The sequence below is a fragment of the Schistocerca serialis genome, chromosome 8 (assembly GCF_023864345.2).
Source record: "Schistocerca serialis cubense isolate TAMUIC-IGC-003099 chromosome 8, iqSchSeri2.2, whole genome shotgun sequence".
Classification (NCBI taxonomy): Eukaryota; Metazoa; Arthropoda; class Insecta; order Orthoptera; family Acrididae; genus Schistocerca; species Schistocerca serialis.
In genome coordinates, this window is record NC_064645.1 from 38,216,702 (window position 1) to 38,236,158 (window position 19,457).

Genomic DNA, 19,457 nt, shown 5'->3' on the forward strand with positions numbered 1-19,457 from the left:
GAACACACTTGGTTCCATGATCAATTAAAAAACAGTAAGAGGAAAGTTAGTAAAAAGTGAAATATGCCCATAAATGACAACGCAAATTTTTTTGTATCCTGTGAAAAAGTGGTCATGGTTGATTTTAAATTTAATGAACTTCTTAACATCCAAAGAAAACACTTTCCTATCTCTCAAATCTAGCAACTCTCAGTACAATAACCAAGTTAGTCCGATGGCGCAGCAATAGTAAAAAAAAGAAGTAATTATAATATTTACCTTTGACAGTCCATTAAAAAAATGGTTCAAATGGCTCTGAGCACTGTGGGACTCAACTGCTGAGGTCATTAGTCCCCTATAACTTAGAACTAGTTAAACCTAACTAACTTAAGGACATCACAAACATCCATGCCCGAGGCAGGATTCGAACCTGCGACCGTAGCGGTCTTGCGGTTCGAGACTGCAGCGCCTTTAACCGCACGGCCACTTCGGCCGGCGACAGTCCATTAGACTTCGTTCTTACACAAATCAGTTTCCGTTATAATCTTGAAATAATCATGTGCATTAAACACAATGATAAATTGAGACTTTACATTTGAAGCATATCATTGCCATTGCTTCCTCGCTGTAACACAGCTTAACATTGTCTGACACACTGCGCCCTCGCGCACATCAGAGTTACTAACCTGACTTCTGCGGTACCGCTTTACAACATCGCTGCTCGCTCACAATCGATTGAGACACCAAAATTATACATGACACCTAGCAAACTCGTCAGAAAATTTGCTCTCTTTGTTGCCTATTAGCTAATAACTCTCTCTTTTGTGTGACGTAAAATTAAATATAGGAAACACAAAACCAGTAAAGACAAGAGACAAGCAACACAGTACACATTTCTTCAGTCCTTAGGTCCTAGTATTTTTTTCTCTCTAATTTTGCTACAGCTTTACAAGGCGCACTTTCCTGTCTGCGAAACGTCTGTCGCACTGTGTGTGCCGATTGGTTCCCTCCTCCGGCAATTTGCCCTTCGCGCCGCTGTGATTCTGGCACAGTTGCTCTGCATTCTACTTAGAGCTGGTTGTGGCTAGGTGCTGGTGTGACGGTGCGGTGGCGCTAGCGGCGTCAGAGGTGGCGGCGTGGGGAAGTGCAAGCTAGACCGGGCGCTCAGCCCTCGACTGTCAGCATTATATAGGGGCACTGCAGCGGCGAGGCAGACTTGCGTTGGCCAGGTTCGTGGCTGGCGATAGCAAGTGTGTCCGTTGACGTTAAGCTCTGCGAAAGTGTCGAAATACGTCTGTGGTCGTTTCGTTGTACGTTGCTGTTCGTCTTTTGGTTATTAGTTGGATCCAATCGGCATTTTGGAGAGAGTAGTTCGTAGCCAAGATTTGTCGTTAGGCTCGGTTGATCGCTGCCGTTGTCAACGTTGCCAGCCGGTTTCGGTCAAGTGGTGAGTGGCATAGCTGTGAGTTTTATTTCTACATTGCCGATAGACCAGGCCTACGATAAGAAGCTGTGTTGAGCTGCGACTGTGGGGTGACTACGAGAACTGGCTATGACAGCTGTGTTGGTTCCTTAGCTTCCTGGTGGTGTTTCCTGTCTTATCTGAGTGCCGGTAACGACTGCGGATTGTTAGTGCTATTCTTCCGTTGTGTACAACGTGTTCATTTCCTTGTCTTGCTTTGTTTTGCAGCCGCTGTGAGTTACTGCAAGGACTGGCTGCGACAACAGCTGTGCTCGATGACCTTCTTGTTGCTAAGGAGAACTACCAAATCATGTCCACTGTAGTAAAGGGTGGAAACGATCGTCAAAGAGTAGCTGCTACCATTCTAGAGGTGCTGCGTTTGATTCTCCTTGTCTTGTTGTGGTGTGGTGACACTGTTGTGAATTTTTGTAAGGATTGCCTCCTGCGGCAACATTGGTGGCGAAAGTTTCTCTAGTGGCGACGGAGTATTAGCACATGGACCCGTCCTAGTAGTCTGACGGAAAGGATCGTTATTCAGAAGCGATACCAATCTTGGCTGTGGCGATTCTGGATCGTCCGTACCTGCTATTGATGTAACCCAAAAGTGGGAGGTAATGTTAGTCTGCCGCGTTGTCTTTTTTTAAAAAGAACTGAAGCTTGGACTGTGGAAAGATGAAATGTCCCTGTGCTGCGCTGAATTGTGTGGTCACCATGTCCTGGCAGTGCAAGGCATTGTCTGGTCAGGGCTTTCATTGTATTGTTCCTCTGATCTGGCTCTTAAGTTTTTATTCTAAAGTGTTTATGGTGCCCTTTGGGGCGACTGTGTGGCTGAGTGAGTTCTTTGAAGTATCGCACTTCCATTCCGTAGAATAGTAAAGTGGTGTACCGGCGCAGTTAGTAAATTTTAAGTAAGAATGCTTGACCGCACCTGATTAGCTGGGTACGGTCGCAATGGCTTATTTGACGTTTTTTTTGCGCAGCGCCTCAGTGTGCGCACGGTCACGTCCTGCCCACTGTCCCGCCTCGCTCGCGTGACGGTCGTGGTCCTGTGGGCGCACGCCGCCTTTAGCTGACAGTATCTTATTGTTTGAATGTGGTGGTCATCGAGCTCGGCCACTATTAAGTTTAGTGTAGTAAAGTTCAAAAGCATTGTTGCTAAGCCCTGTTAGCCTATTCTGTTTGAATGCAGTAATCATTCGCTTGGCCAGTATAAAGGCTTTTTAGCACAGTAACTTTTAACAGCATTGTTGCTAAGGCTAGGCAATGATAGCTTAATTTATTAATCTCGCGCTTGGCCACTATTAAGTTGTAAGAACCTTTGTTGGTAAATCTTGACTGTGTTTCGCCTGCATTTATGTGTTTGATGGTTAATACCTTATCCTAGTATTTAATTGGACTACCGTCCTTTCTTGTTCTGTGATATTTATTCCTATCGTGGGGCTAAGTAGTTGAGGTTCGGACATGGACCACGTCCATTAGATCTAAAAAGGGCCGTTAAAAAGATTTAATTGTTGCTTGGAAGTTTAAGCTGTTAACCCAGCTGCTAAGTTACTTCCGGTCGTAGGCAGTGGTTGTGATCTTAGTTTCAGGGATCCTGTGGCAGTGTATTCCGTGTTTGGCCTAGGTTCAAGTCTCACCACACGATCTTGCGGGAGGTCTTCCTGAAAGGTGGTGTGAGGGTGGGAGGGAGGGGGGGGGAATGAAATGGGGGGGAGGGATGGGGAAAGGGTCGGCCAAGATCCAGAGCTTCACCATGACCGAGACGACGTCCGCTCCCTGTCATCACACAGGGGCCGAATAGAGCTTGATTTTTAATTGTCGAAACGCATTTAAAGAAATTAAAATGACTGATTCCATTTCAGTCTCAACATTTAATCCGTCTCTCCAGGCTTACGATATCGGGAACATGTGCAACGTGTGTATAAACTTCCACATATAATCTCAGTTCAGCTTTGTCAAAGTAACGTAAATAATTTCTATTTCATGAAACTTCAGTTTCAGTGTAGATCGAATTTATGATAAATGTACAGTTTCAACACGCTTTGGGGCAATGTGGTATCTCAGTGTCACTTTTACGCTCCAGCGTAGCAAGTTAATTTCATTCCGATATAATTTAAATACGTTGTCCTCCGCGTTGCTATCAATACAACAATACATTCTTTATTCGATAGGTGTTCTAATGTCTTCTACTCTACAGAGACGAAGACAGTGCCAGAGAAATCTCTTCGTATTTGTTCGTTCATTGCATTACACATTTTTATTGAGCTCTGCCACATGTAATTAGCCGCCGTTATAAGAGGCTTAATTACCTGATTAATACGATCGGAAAGATTCCAAAGTCATACTTATTTATTATTGTATATAAGTTCATGTTTGGGACTCTGATAATTTATCTGCTCAAAATAACACAAAAGGTAAAGAAAATTCTTCTTTCGTTATTTCTCTTTGTGACTAATCAATCAAGAGTTTTATGTTCCCATATTAATCTTCTATGTACCAATGGAAGCAAATAGTTACTGTCCTCCTATTTCAAACTTTCAGATTGCTCTCCATGCAAAAAGGGTGCACAATAGGTAATAAGTATAAGTAGTGTGTGTGTGTGTGTGTGTGTGTGTATGTGTGTGTGTTACTAAATGTAACATCTGGAAGAGGAATGTGGCTGTACATAACTAAGAAGTGAGCAGTGTTGTAGCAAAAAGTCTAAAAGAGCATCACCGGCGTGTACACGAGTGAGTGAGTGCTATAACGTAAAGTCAAATAGAGCAGTGGAGCTGGCCATACGTATAACTGAGCAGTGTAACGTAACATCTAAACGAGCAACGCTGCATTGCACACAAGTAAGTCAGTGCTGTAACATATTATTTAAAAGACCAACGTACACAAGTAAGGGAGCACTGTGACGTCACGTCTAAAAGAGCAAAGTGACTTTCTGTGCAAGTGAATGCTGTAATGTGCATAAGAGCAAAGCGGCTATATACAAAAGTAACTGGGTACTGTGACATTACGCCTAGAAAAACGTGGGGAAGGAGAATCTGACAGTGAATGTCAAACGGCTGACGAATATGTGGTCATTCTATGTTGTCAAATTCGGTTTATGTTAGCACAGAGAGGTCAGCCAATGACATTTTGGCGTTTTAGTACCATACGGTAGCTTCAGAACACCAGTACTTTAATTTTTATATCTTTGCTTGCTAAACGTTTTTTTTTTTAATGTCTACTGGAGAAAGGCATAGTGACGTCATTCAAAACATCTTACTTAGATGACCTCAGCACACTGAGACAAATGTTACAGATTGTCATTCGGTCTCGCATAGTACGGGTACGCATCTCACTTGTAGAGACCTAATGTTGTAGACTAGGCCAGCTGGCGGATGGCCATCAGAAGAGACCAAACGAGTTCCTTAGCCTGCTTCTGACAGTACTCTTCCGCCATTAGCTGTCCTTGAAAGTATTTTGCTCGTCTCCGTATGCCACGGAATCTTCGGAATACTACATAGGACGAGATGAAGACAAAATATTACGTATAAACGATCAGACGAGGCACAGGCGTAGATACAATGCTAGAGACACATGCCACAGGCACCAACGCCGGACAGACGACCCCCAGCGTGGGAACAACACTCGAATGGCCGAATCCCATTACACCTGTTGAGCCGTTCATAGGTGGTTTCAGGACACTATACCACCAGTGCCCTTTATCAGTTCGAGGCGAGTTCGCTTCACATCGATGAAAACTATATAGTTCTACAAAACCGCCCAGGAATAACACAAGAATACTCGAGCAGTGCCGGTCAGGGTGGCCGAGCGGTTCTAGGCGCCACAATCTGGAACCGCGCAACCATTACGGTCGCAGGTTCGAATCCTGCCTCGGGCATGGATGTGTGGGATGTTCTTAGGTTAGTTAGGTTTAACTAGTTCTAAGATATAGCCCCTCACCCCTCCCCCCTCCCCCCTCCCCCCAAGAACCACGGACCTTGCCGTTGGTGGGGAGGCTTGCGTGCCTCAGCACCACAACCACAACGGAGGGGTATCTGTTGAGAGGCCAGACAAACGTGTGGTTCCTGAAGAGGGGCGGCAGCCTTTTCAGTAGTTGCAGGGGCAACAGTCTGGATGATTGACTGATCTGGCCTTGTAACAATAACCAAAACGGCCTTGCCGTGCTGGTACTGCGAACGGCTGAAAGCAAGCGGAAACTACAGTCGTAATTTTTCCCGAGGGCATGCAGCTTTACTGCTTGGGTAAAATATTCCGGAGACAAAATAGTCCCCCATTCGGATCTCCAGGTGAGTAGTACTCAGGAGGACGTCGTTATCAGGAGAAAAAAAAAACTGGCGTTCTACGTATTGGAGCGTGGAATGTCAGATCATTTAATCGGGCAGGTAGATTAGAAAATTTAAAAAGGGAAATGGGTAGGTTAAAGTTAGATATAGTGGGAATTAGTGAAGTTCGGTGGCAGCAGGAACAAGACTTTTGGTCAGGTAAATACAGGGTTATAAATACAAAATCAAATAGGGGTAATGCAGGAGTCGGTTTAATAATGAATAAAAAAAATACGAGTGCGGGTAAGCTACTACAAACAGCATAGTGAAAGCCTTTTGTGGCCCAGATAGACACGAAGCCTACGCCTACTACAGTAGTACAAGTTTATATGCCAACTAGCTCTGCAGATGACGAAGAAATTGAAGAAATGTATGAGGAAATAAAAGAAATAATTCAGAAAGTGAAGGGAGACGAAAATTTAATAGTCATGGGTGACTGGAATTCGGCAGTAGGAAAAGGGACACAAGGAAACGTTGTAGGTGAATATGGATTGGGGGTAAGAAATGAAAGAGGAAGCCGCCTGGTAGAATTTTGCACAGAGCACAACTTAATGATAGCTAACACTTGGTTCAAGAATCATAAAAGAAGGTTGTATACATGGAAGAAGCCTGGAGATACTGACAGGTTTCAGATAGATTATATAATGGTAAGACAGAGATTTAGGAACCAGATTTTAAATTGTAAGACATTTTCAGGGGCAGATGTGGACTCTGACCACAATCTATGGGTTATGAACTGTAGATTAAAACTGAAGAAACTGAAAAACGGTGGGAATTTAAGGAGATGGAACCTGGATAAACTGACAGAACGAGAGGCTGTACAGAGTTTCAGGGAGAGCATAAGGGAACAATAGACAGGAATGGGGGAAACAAATACAGTAGAAGAAGAATGGGTAGCTTTGAGAGATGAAGTAGTGAAGGCAGCAGAGGATCAAGTAGGTAAAAAGACGAGGATTAGTAGAAATCCTTGGGTAACAGTAGAAATATTGAATTTAATTGATGATAGAAGAAAATATAAAAATGCAGTAAATGAAGAAGGCAAAAAGGAATACAAAGGTCTGAAAAATGAGATGGACAGGTTGTGCAAAATGGCTAATCAAGCATGGCTAGAGGACAAATGTAAGGATGTAGAGGCATATCTCACTAGGGGTAAGATAGATACTGCCTACAGGAAAATTAGACCTTTGGAGAAAGGACAACCACTTGTATGAATATCAAGAGCCCAGTTCTAAGCAAAGAAGGGAAAGCAGAAAGGTGGAAGGAGTATATACAGGATCTATACAAGGGCGATGTACTTGAGGACAATATTATGGAAGTGGAAGAAATGTAGATGAAGATGAAATGAGAGATATGATACTGCGTGAAGAGTTTGACAGAGCACTGAAAGACCTGAGTCGAAACAAGGCCCCGGGAGTAGACAACATTCCATTAGAACTACTGACGGCCTTGGGAGAGCCAGTCCTGACAAAACTCTACCATCTGGTGAGCAAGATGTATGAGACAGGCTAAATATCCTCAGACTTCAAGAAGAATATAATAATTCCAATCCCAAAGAAAGCAGGTGGTGATAGATGTGAAAATTACCGAACTATCAGTTTAATAAGTCATGGATGTAAAATACTAACGCGAATTCTTTACAGACGAATGGAAAAACTGGTAGAAGCCGACCTCGGGGAAGGTCAGTTTGGATTCCGTAGAAATATTGGAACACGTGAGGCAATACTGATCCTACGACTTATCTTAGAAGCTAGATTAAGGAAAGACAAACCTACGTTTCTAGCATTTGTAGACTTTGAGAAAGCTTTTGACAATGTTGACTGGAATACTCTATTTCAAATTCTGAAGGTGGCAGGGGTAAAATACAGGGAACGAAGGGCTATTTACAATTTGTACAGAAACCAGATGGCAGTTATAAGAGTCGAGGGACATGAATGGAAAGCAGTGGTTGGGAAGGGAGTGAGACAGGGTTGAAGCCTCTCCCCAACGTTATCCAATCTGTATAGTGAGCAAGCAGTGAAGGAAACAAAAGAAAAATTGGGAGTAGGTATTAAAATCCATGGTGAAGAACTAAAAACTTTAAGGTTCGCGGATGACATTGTAATTCTGTCAGAGACAGCAAAGGACTTGGAAGAGCAGTTGAACGGAATGGATAGTGTCTTGAAAGGAGGATATAAAGGAGTTTTGCTATTTGGGGAGCAAAATAACTGATGATGGTCGAAGTAGAGAGGATATAAAATGTAGACTGGCAATGGCAAGGAAAGCGTTTCTGAAGAAGAGAAATTTGTTAACATCGAGTATAGTTTTAAGTGTCAGGAAAACGTTTCTGAAAGTATTTGTATGGAGTGTAGCCAAGTATGGAAGTGAAACATGGACGATAAATAGTTTGGACAAGAAGAGAATAGAAGCTTTCGAAATGTGGTGTTACAGAAGAATGCTGAAGATTAGATGGGTACATCACGAACTAATGAGGAGGTATTGAATAGGATTGGGGAGAAGAGACGTTTGTGGCACAACTTGACTAGAAGAAGGGATCGGTTGGTAGGACATGTTCTGAGGCATCAAGGGATCACCAATTTAGTATTGGAGGGCAGCGTGGAGGGTAAAAATCGTAGAGGGAGACCAAGAGATGAATACACTAAACAGATACAGAAGGATGTAGGTTGCAGTAGGTACTGGGAGATGAAGAAGCTTGCACAGGATAGAGTAGCATGGAGAGCTGCATCAAACCAGTATCTGGTCAGAAGGCCACAGCAACAACAATAACAAGTTATAGGGGACTGATGACCTCAGCAGTTAAGTCCCATAGTGCTCAGAACCGTTTGAACCATTTTTTTGAGCGTCTGTGGTGGCGTCGGTGTAAGTACCTCTTCCGCCCTAGTCGCCCGTTCGTTTCCTTTGCTGAGCGTCTTTTTAATTAGACTCAGTGCTGGTTCCCATGCCCTGCTGAGGTTGTAGCGGCAATCTCGGTTGATGAGTCCGTCCCTGGTACGAATTTTGATAGCCTCTCTAACGACGCTGTCCCAGTATTTAGATGTCTGTGCCAAGACCCTGGTATGTTGGTAGTCCATTTCGTGGTTTCCGGACAAACAGTGCTCTGCGATCGCCGATTTGTTGGGTTATCCAAGTCGAATGTACCTCTGATGTTCTCGGCAACAATCTTCGATGGGGCGCATTGTCTGTCCAATATGAGTCTTCCCACATTGACACGGAATCTGGTATATGCGGGCATTCCGGAAACCGAGATCGTCTTTGACACTTCCCCATAATGCTCGTGTTTTATTTGGTGGGCAAAAGACAGTTCCTACTCGGTGCTTCCTCAATATCCGTCTTATTTTCCCCGATAGTGCGCCAGTGTACAGTATATAGGCAGCGGCTATCTCTTTCTCCGTGACTTCGTCCGTCTCCACACCCTGTACTGTAGAGCGGGGCGGAGAGCGCGTCTGATCTGCCATTCCGAGTATCTGTTTTTCCGGAATACAGTTTTGAGGTGTTCCAGCTCATGAGGCAGACTCTGTGCGTCAGAGATGGTGTGCGCCCTGTGCACCAGTGTTTTTAGCACCCCATTGCTCTGCGCAGGGTGGTGGCAGCTATCTGCATGGAAATACAGGTAGGTGTGCGTTTTTTCCTGTATACCCCGTGGCCCAGGGTGCCATCCGCTCTTCTTTTGACCATGACCTCCAGGAATGGTAATCTTCCTTCTGATTCAGTCTCCACAGTGAATTTGATGTTCCGATGTACGGAGTGTAAAGAAGTGTAGGAGTTTGTCCCTTCCATGGAGCCAGATCACGAACGCGACATCCACATAACGTAGGTAACAAGTAGTGTTCCATTTGGATGACGCCAGAGCTTCCTCCTCGAAGTATTCCAATACAGATTCGCGACCACAGGCGAGAGTGGGCTCCCCGTTGCGACTTCTTCTGTTTGTTCATAGTGTTCTCTATTAAAGAGTAAGTACGTGGAGGTCAGAACGTGCTTGAAAAGGTCGGTCGTCTTCTCGTCAAATTTCTGTGCAATAAGCTGAACTGACTCTCGAAGAGGCACCCTGGTGAATAATGAAACAACGTCAAAACTCACCAGGATGTCTGAGTCTTTCAGCTTGAAGTTGTCGAGATGTTTTACGAAATCCACAGAATTACGAACGTGATGAGGGCATTTACCCACATAAGGGCTCAGTAATCCTGCCAGGTATTTGGTCAGTAAATATGTAGGTGCCCGAATGTTCCTGACAATTGGGCGTAACCATCTTTGTGGACTTTAGGGAGTTCATAAAGTCTTGGCAGTACAGGTCCTTGAGGTGATAATTTCTTAGCGACACCCTCTGCTAAATCTGCGTCCTTGAGAAGAGCTCTAGCCTTCTTTTCCACCTTCTTTGTGGTGTCAACTTTGATCTTCCTGTAACATTCTTTATTTAGCAGGCTCTGCATCTTCTCAATGTAGTCCTTATCGCCGAAATATTGTGCCCGATGGACACTGTGGACCGGAGTACACCCGTGGACTGTTCGAGCAAGAAATACGCCGGGAGAAACTGAAGAATCACAACACAAGAATACATTGAAAAGCATTTAAAAATACAATATTCACCAAAAGAAGGCCATGACTAACAATGACACTAACAACAGATAAAAACAATGCTGATAAAGCAGCGTGACAGATGCATTCAAAACGGTACCATAGTGCTGCAGCTGGCTTAAGATATAATAATAACTGGTGACTCAGCTGCTCCGTAACACGGTGACTTCTCCCTCCCAGCATTTTGCGGGAAAAGCCGGACGATATGCAAAACCTTTAAACAGGTACTGTACTTGCCTTAGTGTTACTTAAAATAGTGGACAGGTGCCATTGAAAGAACAGACCAGACCTTAGATTGGGAAATAAAATATTGTCAGTTGAAATATGATGCTTCTGCACGTCCGTTCCACGCATTCCATAAACTGGTGGAGCCTCCCGCTGTAGGGTAAAACCTTGTTTCAGTGGACACTGACACATTCTTAACAGTGTAAAGGGTATTTCTTCTGTTCGTCGTGGCTGGAAGTAAGCAAGCAGCGGTCGCACTATATACACTATGTGATCAAAAGTGTCCTGACACCCCCGAAAACATACGTTTTCCATATTAGGTGCATTGTGCTGCCACCTGCTGCCAGGTACTCCGTATCAGCGACCTCAGTAGTCATTAGACATCGTGAGAGAGCAGAATGAGGTGCTCTGCGGAACTCACGGACTTCGAACTTGGTCAGGTGATTGGGTGTCACTTGTGTCATACGTCCTATACATCCCAAGGTTCACTGTTTCCAATGTGATAGTGAAGTGGAAACGTGAAGGGACATGTACAGCACAAAAGCGTACAGGCCGACCTCGTCTCTTGATTGACAGAGACCACTGACAGTTGAAGAGGGTCGTAATGTGTAATAGGCGGACATCTATCCAGACCATCACACTGGAATTCCAAACTGCATCAGGATCCACTGCAAGTACTATGAAAGTTAGGCGAGAGGTGAGAAAATTTGGATTTCATGGTCGAGCGGCTGCTCATACGCCACACATCAAGCCGGTAAATGCCAAACGACGCCTCGCTTGGTGTAAGAAGCATAAACGTTGGGCTATTGAACAGTGGAAAAACGTTGTGTGGAGTGACGAATCATGGTACACAATGTGGTGGTCCGATGGCAGGGTGTGGGTATGGTGAATGCCCAGTGAACGTCATCTGCCCGCGTGTGTACAGCCAATAGTAAAATTCGGTGGCGGTTGTGTTATGGTGTGGTAGTGCTTTTCATGGAGGGAGCTTGCACCCCTTGTAGTTTTGCGTGGCGCTATCACAGCACAGGCACACAGCACAGCACAGGTTTTAAGCACCTTCTTGCTTCCCACTGTCGATGAGCAGTTCCGGGATGGCGATTGCACCTTTCAACACGATCGAGTACCTGTTCATTATGTACGGCCTGTGGCGGAGTGGTTACACGGCAATAACGTCCCTGTAATGGAGTGGCCTGCACAGACTCCTGACCTGAATCCTATAGGACACCTTTGGGATGTTTTGGAACGCCGTCTTCGTACCAGGCCTCAACGACCGACATCGATACCTCTCCTCAGTGCAGCACCCCGTGAAGAATGAGCTGCCATTCCCCAATGACTGAACGTATACCTGCGAGAGTGGAAACTGTCATCAAGGCCAAGGGTGGGCCAACACCATACTGAAGCCAGCGTTACCGATGGGGTAGCTTCTTGCAGCCCTTCTTTATTTCGGCTGTTTCAGGAGGTTCGTTTCCCGAAATAATCACATGGCCTGGTACCCAGTAGGAAGTGGAGCACCGTGGATTTCTCCGTCTGCTGGGTGATTCCGTCCGACGTCTGTAAGGACAGGGAGTACGAAAAGAATTTCTTGAGCAAGTCAGGTAAGTGTAGTGGGACTCACCACGTTTATGTCAATCTGCAGCTCCCACTGGGCGTCGTTCAGTATGCCAGCGTTGTTGATGACGATGTCCAGACGGCCGAACTCATCATACGCCCTCGCGAACGCCTCTGGAAAACACCAGCCAACCATGAGATAATCAATTGTCTGCACAGAAAACGCGAGAATTAGGCACAAAGAAAAGTTCAATCATACCCTTACACATCTCGCTTGTCAGTGGAAATGAAAGTTGCCCGTGATGATTCGCCGGATAATACGAGGGCAGTTCAATAAGTAATGCAACACATTTTTTTTCTCGGCCAATTTTGGTTGAAAAAACCGGAAATTTCTTGTGGAACATTCCCGCTTTGTCTCGTATAGTTTCATTGACTTCCGACTGGTGGCAGCGCTGTACGGAGCTGTTAAAATGGCGTCTGTAACGGATGTGCGTTGCAAAGAACGGGTAGTAATCGAGTTTCTTTTGGCGGAAAACCAGGGCATCTCAGATATTCATAGGCGCTTGCAGAATGTCTACGGCGATCTGGCAGTGGACAAAAGCACGGTAAGTCGTTGGGCAAAGCGTGTGTCATCATCGCTGCAAGGTCAAGCAAGACTGTCTGATCTCCCGCGTGCGGGCCGGCCGTGCACAGCTGTGACTCCTGCAATGGCGGAGCGTGCGAACACACTCGTTCGAGATGATCGACGGATCACCATCAAACAACTCAGTGCTCAACTTGACATTTCTGTTGGTAGAGCTGTCACAATTGTTCACCAGTTGGGATATTCAAAGGTTTGTTCCCGCTGGGTCCCTCGTTGTCTAACCGAACACCATAAAGAGCAAAGGAGAACCATCTGTGCGGAATTGCTTGCTCGTCATGTGACTGAGGGTGACAATTTCTTGTCAAAGATTGTTACAGGCGATGAAACATGGGTTCATCACTTCGAACCTGAAACAAAACGGCAATCAATGGAGTGGCGCCACACCCACTCCCCTACCAAGAAAAAGTTTAAAGCCATACCCTCGGCCGGTAAAGTCATGGTTACTGTCTTCCGGGACGCTGAAGGGGTTATTCTGTTCGATGTCCTTCCCCATGGTCAAACGATCAACTCTGAAGTGTATTGTGCTACTCTTCAGAAATTGAAGAAACGACTTCAGCGTGTTCGTAGGCACAAAAATCTGAACGAACTTCTCCTTCTTCATGACAACGCAACACCTCACACAAGTCTTCGCACCCGAGAGGAGCTCACAAAACTTCAGTGGACTGTTCTTCCTCATGCACCCTACAGCCCCGATCTCGCACCGTCGGATTTCCATATGTTTGGCCCAATGAAGGACGCAATCCGTGGGAGGCACTACGCGTATGATGAAGAAGTTATTGATGCAGTACGACGTTGGCTCCGACATCGACCAGTGGAATGGTACCGTGCAGGCATACAGGCCCTCATTTCAAGGTGGCGTAAGGCCGTAGCATTGAATGGAGATTACGTTGAAAAATAGTGTTGTGTAGCTAAAAGATTGGGGAATAACGTGGTGTATTTCAATGCTGAATAAAACAACCCCTGTTTCAGAAAAAAAAATGTGTTGCATTACTTATTGAACTGCCCTCGTAATACGAGGATTGCCCAGAGAGAAATGCACCGCATTTTTTTCTTCAACAATTCTTTATGGAACATAATGAGAATTACACACTCGAAAGAATGGTGTTTTATCTAGACACCCGATTTTTCCATGTAATCTCGATGCCGTCCTACGGCCTTCCTCCAGCGCAAAACAAGGGCGTGTATGCCCCGTCGGTACCAATCCTTGTCCAGGTGGCGGAGCCAGTGCTTCACTGTGTGAATCACCTCCTCATCCTCCTCAAAATGTCTTCCACGAATGGCGTCCTTTAAAGGCAAAAACAAGTGGAAGTCCGAGCGGCTATGTCAGGGCAGCAGGGTGGACGGGGTAGTAACGCTGTCCCGCCCTGTTTTGCGATGTGTCCAGCAGTCCTCAGACTCGTGTGGGGCCGAGCGTTACCCCGTTGCAGCAAACGTCTCCTTGGTTGATGTGGAACCAAAGTTGCCAGAACCGCGTCTTGAGTTTTATTAATGTGTTGTTATACTTCCGAATTAATGGTAGCGCCTCTTGGCATCACATCGATGAGAATCACACCTTCAAAGTCCCCAGAACACGGTGATCATGACCTTACCGGCGGAAGCAGTTCCTTTGATTTTTTTCTTCTGTGTGGAGTGGGAATGGCGCCATTCCATCGGTTGTTGTCTTGTTTCGGGCTCAAAATGGTGAACCCAGGTTTCATCACCCTACATAATCCATAACAAGAAGGCCACTCCTCAGCTTCAAAACTTTGCAACAAATAAAGACAAATGTTTTTTCTGTGCGATTTGTGATCCACTGTTAGACACTGTGGGACCCATCTTGCACACACTTTTGAATATCCAAGAGTGCGGGTAATTGCGTCCACACTTCCTTTGCTGACTGACAGATGCAGCGACAACTGCCGAGTGGTAATGCTTCTGTCCTCGCTGCAACATGTCAGGTGTGGCAGCCGCGGACGGTCTCCCCGACCGCTGCGAATAGTGGAGCTCCGCCGAACCGCCTTCTGATGACCTCACCCACCGTGCACAGCGACTAACTGAACTTCTGTCGAAAGCAGGTGCTCCACAGGCCTTGCACAAGCGTTTGTGAATATTCCCCACAGTTTCTTTCTCTGCAACGAGAAATTCAATGACAGCACGTTGATTGTAGCGTACACCTCCTACAAACGTCATTTTGAAATTGTTCTGCAGCTACGCTATCTGTCGGAGGGGAGGCGCGCTCACTCAGGAAACTTCAAATAATACATACGGAACGGTTGCATTCGTAGCATCGTTTTCGTTTGAGAAAAAAAAGCGATGCATTACTTTCTGGGCAACCCTCGTATTAGTATATGCTGGATTATGCCAGATTACCTGAAGCTTGTATTCTCAACTTCCTTATAGGAGTCCAGCTATAGCGTAACATTCCTTAATTGAATAGTGTGGTGATTAGTTTTATGGATAGTAATAACTTTCACCATTTTTGGATGTTGTTTCGCTTTCCAGTACCTCCTCGGATTTCTCTAGTGTAAGAAGGTCTGTAACGTGGCCCACTTAGCCCGGTGAGGCTACGAACAAGCAAGCAGCGGCACAGCCAGGGCTGGACTGGACAGACCGCCGAGAAGCCCACCGCGTGTCCGCTTGTCTTGCCACACGTCTCTCCTCGCACTGCCTTCCAGGCAGCAGTACGCCTGCCGGGTGTAACGGTATAATATCCTCCTCTAGCATTACCTTTCTCAACACTGGTTAATACCAGTATTATTTTTCGAATTTTGAACAGGTCAATATTAGTTGCTTTCGGAAAAATTTCACATAATTTTATACACACTATGTTATATTTCAAGCTAAAACTTATGAAAAGGAATTACTTTCTAAAATATTTTAGTTGCGGTATTATAATCGACAAAAACTTGTTTTGAATGTACAGTTAAATTATTTCTTTTAGAAACATTTGAATTTACGAATTATTGGCACACTTAACGTTTCTATTCCTAATTACGCAATCCTGTACGATTTACTGTGTTTATTTCTGAATTCATTTATGAAATAAATGAAATTAAAGCTAGTTGAAATTCATTTCTTAAGAAAAATTGTATACCCTTTGGAACATTTTTATTTCCGTAAAGTGTGAGAGTCGTAACCAGGCCTCTGGTGTGATCGGACGTATTTTTATATTTTTGTGCGAACAATGTAATTTCGCCTTTGTTAATGTGAACAATCAAGACTGGTTGATATATTAAAATTTGAGATAGTATATTTACGTAAAAACAAAAATTCTGCAACAAGAATCCTGAAATTTATTTAGTTCAATCCAACTGTGAGGAACTAAAATGTGATATTTTTCTGCTTCAAGAACCAGACCCCTAGACAAGAAGAATTGGAGCCAAATCAGCATGGCAAGGTAAGTAAACTAGAAAGTTTACTGTAATCTACGCCCCTCCCAAATCTTCATAATGGACATTGTGTAATGTGGACTATAAATGGATTTAGGAAAAAGGGAAATTACATGGGACAGGCATGACTTGTAAGGCCTAGTTCCTGAGCGGTCCTCACGTTTACTTAGCGATAAAAAGTCATTCCTCAAGAAGAAGCAAGTCCCATGAATAAAAAGAAGAAGAAAAAAGATGTTATATTGTTCGTCGAGTTTCGATTTTCTTCTGCAACGCGGTGGGTTCAGTAAAACGGAAGCCGTTGCCGAATGGACTCTTCAGGGTTCACTGCATGGCAGGATAAACTAGCCTCACGACCAGAGCTGGAAGCCCTGACGTTCTCGTCAAAGAGTGCTTTAAGACAATAAAAAGACTTCATAGCAGCATGAAAATTTTATCATTTTATTCATCCTAAGAACGATCATCAGCAGAATGGTTAGCGAGGACAGCTAAAGTATATCAACTACTCTGTTATCATTTTGAAGTCGTCTACTACTTCTTCTAGAGCTGCTGAAACATTGCAATCGACTCCACAGTATAGTTCTGAAGTGCAGCTGTATTTTTCCGTTCCATTATCGATCTCATCCTCATCCCGTCTACATCTATCACAATCCCTTTTACAGATGACCCTTCATTCTTCTTCTATCATCTCAGAACGTCGATCCATATGTTGCTGCCATTGCCATCACAGTACTACTTCTTGATATTCCGTAACAGTTAGTTTACTCTTTTCCTTACTTTTCCTGGAAAATTGCACAGTAAAAGGACTGGACAAACATGTGGAACCTCAGGGAGAAACGTATACTGGAACATATATGCAGGTTGCGCAGTTGTGTTTGACCACCACCAACGGCACCTGTGCAATGTCCACAGTGCTTTGCCAGTGTCAGTTGTCGTGTGTGTAGTTCTACATCATGTCGGAGCCAAGTGGATTCGAACGTGGACAAACTGTTGGTGCCCGTATGGTGGGTCCTTCCGTAACCAAAGCATCCGAAGTGTTTCAAGAGGAACGTCCTCGAAGATTTACAGCGCATACAGGAAAAGGGACGAAATACCATCCGCTGAGTCACAGTGGGTCATTGAAGAGACCGTGAGGTAAATAAGTGAACAACGGCTGCCAAAGGCACCACAGAACTGAATGTTCACTTGCTTTTGCTGTTGTGTGTGTGTGTGTTTGTGTTCGCACACGCGCATGCGCTAGTTTTAATTTTGCAACCTTACTTCACACTCAGCTCATTACATTTTAATACCGGCATTAAAGACCCTGCTGTTCAGCGCTCTCACCACCGCCACATCACTGCGAACCAAAACAACAGGAAGAGAGCTCCGTAACCAGGGCTCAGAGGTGTCCCCAATGTCGAGGTCGCTCTAAGGTGTACTTGTCTCTTATGATCACAAATACAAGTGAAAAAACTTCGTTTCTAAAACTGAAGATGGAAAACCAGTTTCGCATCTTCGATCTCCTTATTAGAAGAAGGATCAACGTCTTAGAATCACTAAATACTGAAAGTTAACTTGCATGACGACTAAGTTATGTAGATGCTATAAGTAGAGCCGTTAATATCAACTTTAGGTTCTGAAGCGATGTTACCAAATTGTGTTGATTATCTTAACAACACACACACACACACACAAACAAAAGTTTTTCACCACCTTTTTATTTTGAAATTTATACGAAGAAAACTGGCCCTGAATTATAATCACCCTGTATCTGCACGCATCAGTTTTTGGTTTCTTTGTATAAAATTACATTTAATTATAAAGTTAAACTTTCTAAACGCGGTAGAAATAACCCCACTGGGCAGAATAACGTCAAATTGCAATGGAATATTATTTGAGACGGAGAAAACGTAAGCAGAAGAAAAAAACAGTGCGAAAATTGATCAATAGATGGCGTTGTATGTGTTATAATACGTAAATGAAAACACCTGCCATACGTACGACCCACTGAAGTTGGTATAAACACGCCGTGTACACGGTTTTTCCTCCTTTCGTGTCTGCAACGTTCGCCATGACTGCCTCAAAGCAGGATCGCGCTCTGCTTGTAAAGCTGTATTACAAGAATTGTGACTGTGCACACGTCGCTCTACAGAAGTTCTGGATACTGAAGGGTTTGAAAAAGGGTATTGGTCCGATGAATGCCGTGGGTCTGGAGAAGATGATTAAGAAATTCGGAATGACGGGTTCTTTTGGTGTGCAACCTGACAGAGGGAGAAAACGAATTGATTCGAAGTCAGTGGACGCAGTGGCCACAGCAATGCAGGAGGAGACGAGTGGTGGTGTGCAAACGCCTAGTACACGGAGATTTGCCCGAATATTGGACATACCCGCGAGCACGGTGCGTAAAATCCTACGAAACATCCTTGTTTGCTATCCATTCAAGATTACCCATGTGCACGAGTTGCTTCCTGTTGATCGTCCAGCAAGAGAGACCTCTGCTTTGGAATTTCTTGCTCGTATGCAAAATGGACAATGATTGGCCGTGGAAGATTTTGTGAACAGAGGAAGCCCACTTTCATGTAACAAGATATGTCAATTACAGAATTCTCCAATATGGGCAGCTGAAAAGCCACGTGCAAAGCAACCATTACCACTTCATCCTGATAAAGTGCAAAGAAGGGCAGCTTGTTTCGTGTTATCGCGCTATAGGGGTGAGAGTGTCACTGATATGATACGCGAGTCGGGATGGCAGTCACTGAAAAAAAGGCGGTTTTCTTTGCGGCGAGATCTATTTACGAAATTTCAATCATCAACTTTCCCTTCCGAATGCGAAAATATTTTGTTGACACCCACCTACGTAAGGATAAATGATCATCATAATAAAATAAGAGAAATCGGAGCTTGAACGGAACAATTTAGGTGTTCCTTTTACCCACGCGCCATTCGAGAGTGGAATGGTAGAGAAGTAGTATGAAAATGGTTCGATGAACCCTCTGCCAGGCACTTCAGTTTGAATTGCAGAGTAACCATGTAGATGTAGATGTAGAAAAGGTCACTGTGTATTGCAGGGTTACGGCATCATTTATCATAGGGCCATATTTTTTCGAAGTGACAGGTGCTTCCGGCCCTGTTACCTGTACCGTCACTGGTAAGCGCTATGAGAGTCTTTTGGGCAACCACGTCATTCCAGCTCTCCAACAGCGTGGATGTGTAGGTGGGATTATTTTTATGCAAGATGGCGCACCTCCGCACATTGCAAACCCAGTTAAGCAGCTGTTGCAGCGCCATTTCGGAAATGCTAGAATTATCAGCCGCCATTGCCCTGAAGCTTGGCCATGCCGATCACCTGATCTTAATCCGTGTGACTT

The 19,457-nt window shown here is 44.6% G+C and overlaps 1 protein-coding gene across 1 annotated transcript in view; it reads right to left on the reverse strand.

Annotated features, from left to right (window-relative positions):
• Positions 1 to 19,457, reverse strand: part of LOC126416559 (15-hydroxyprostaglandin dehydrogenase [NAD(+)]-like) — a 204,674-nt gene that overhangs the window by 122,253 nt on the left and 62,964 nt on the right. Inside the window, exon 3 of the mRNA XM_050084304.1 lies at positions 12,170 to 12,313. Coding sequence (XP_049940261.1) covers positions 12,170 to 12,313 — 144 coding nt within the window. The remainder of the gene's footprint in view (positions 1 to 12,169; positions 12,314 to 19,457) is intronic.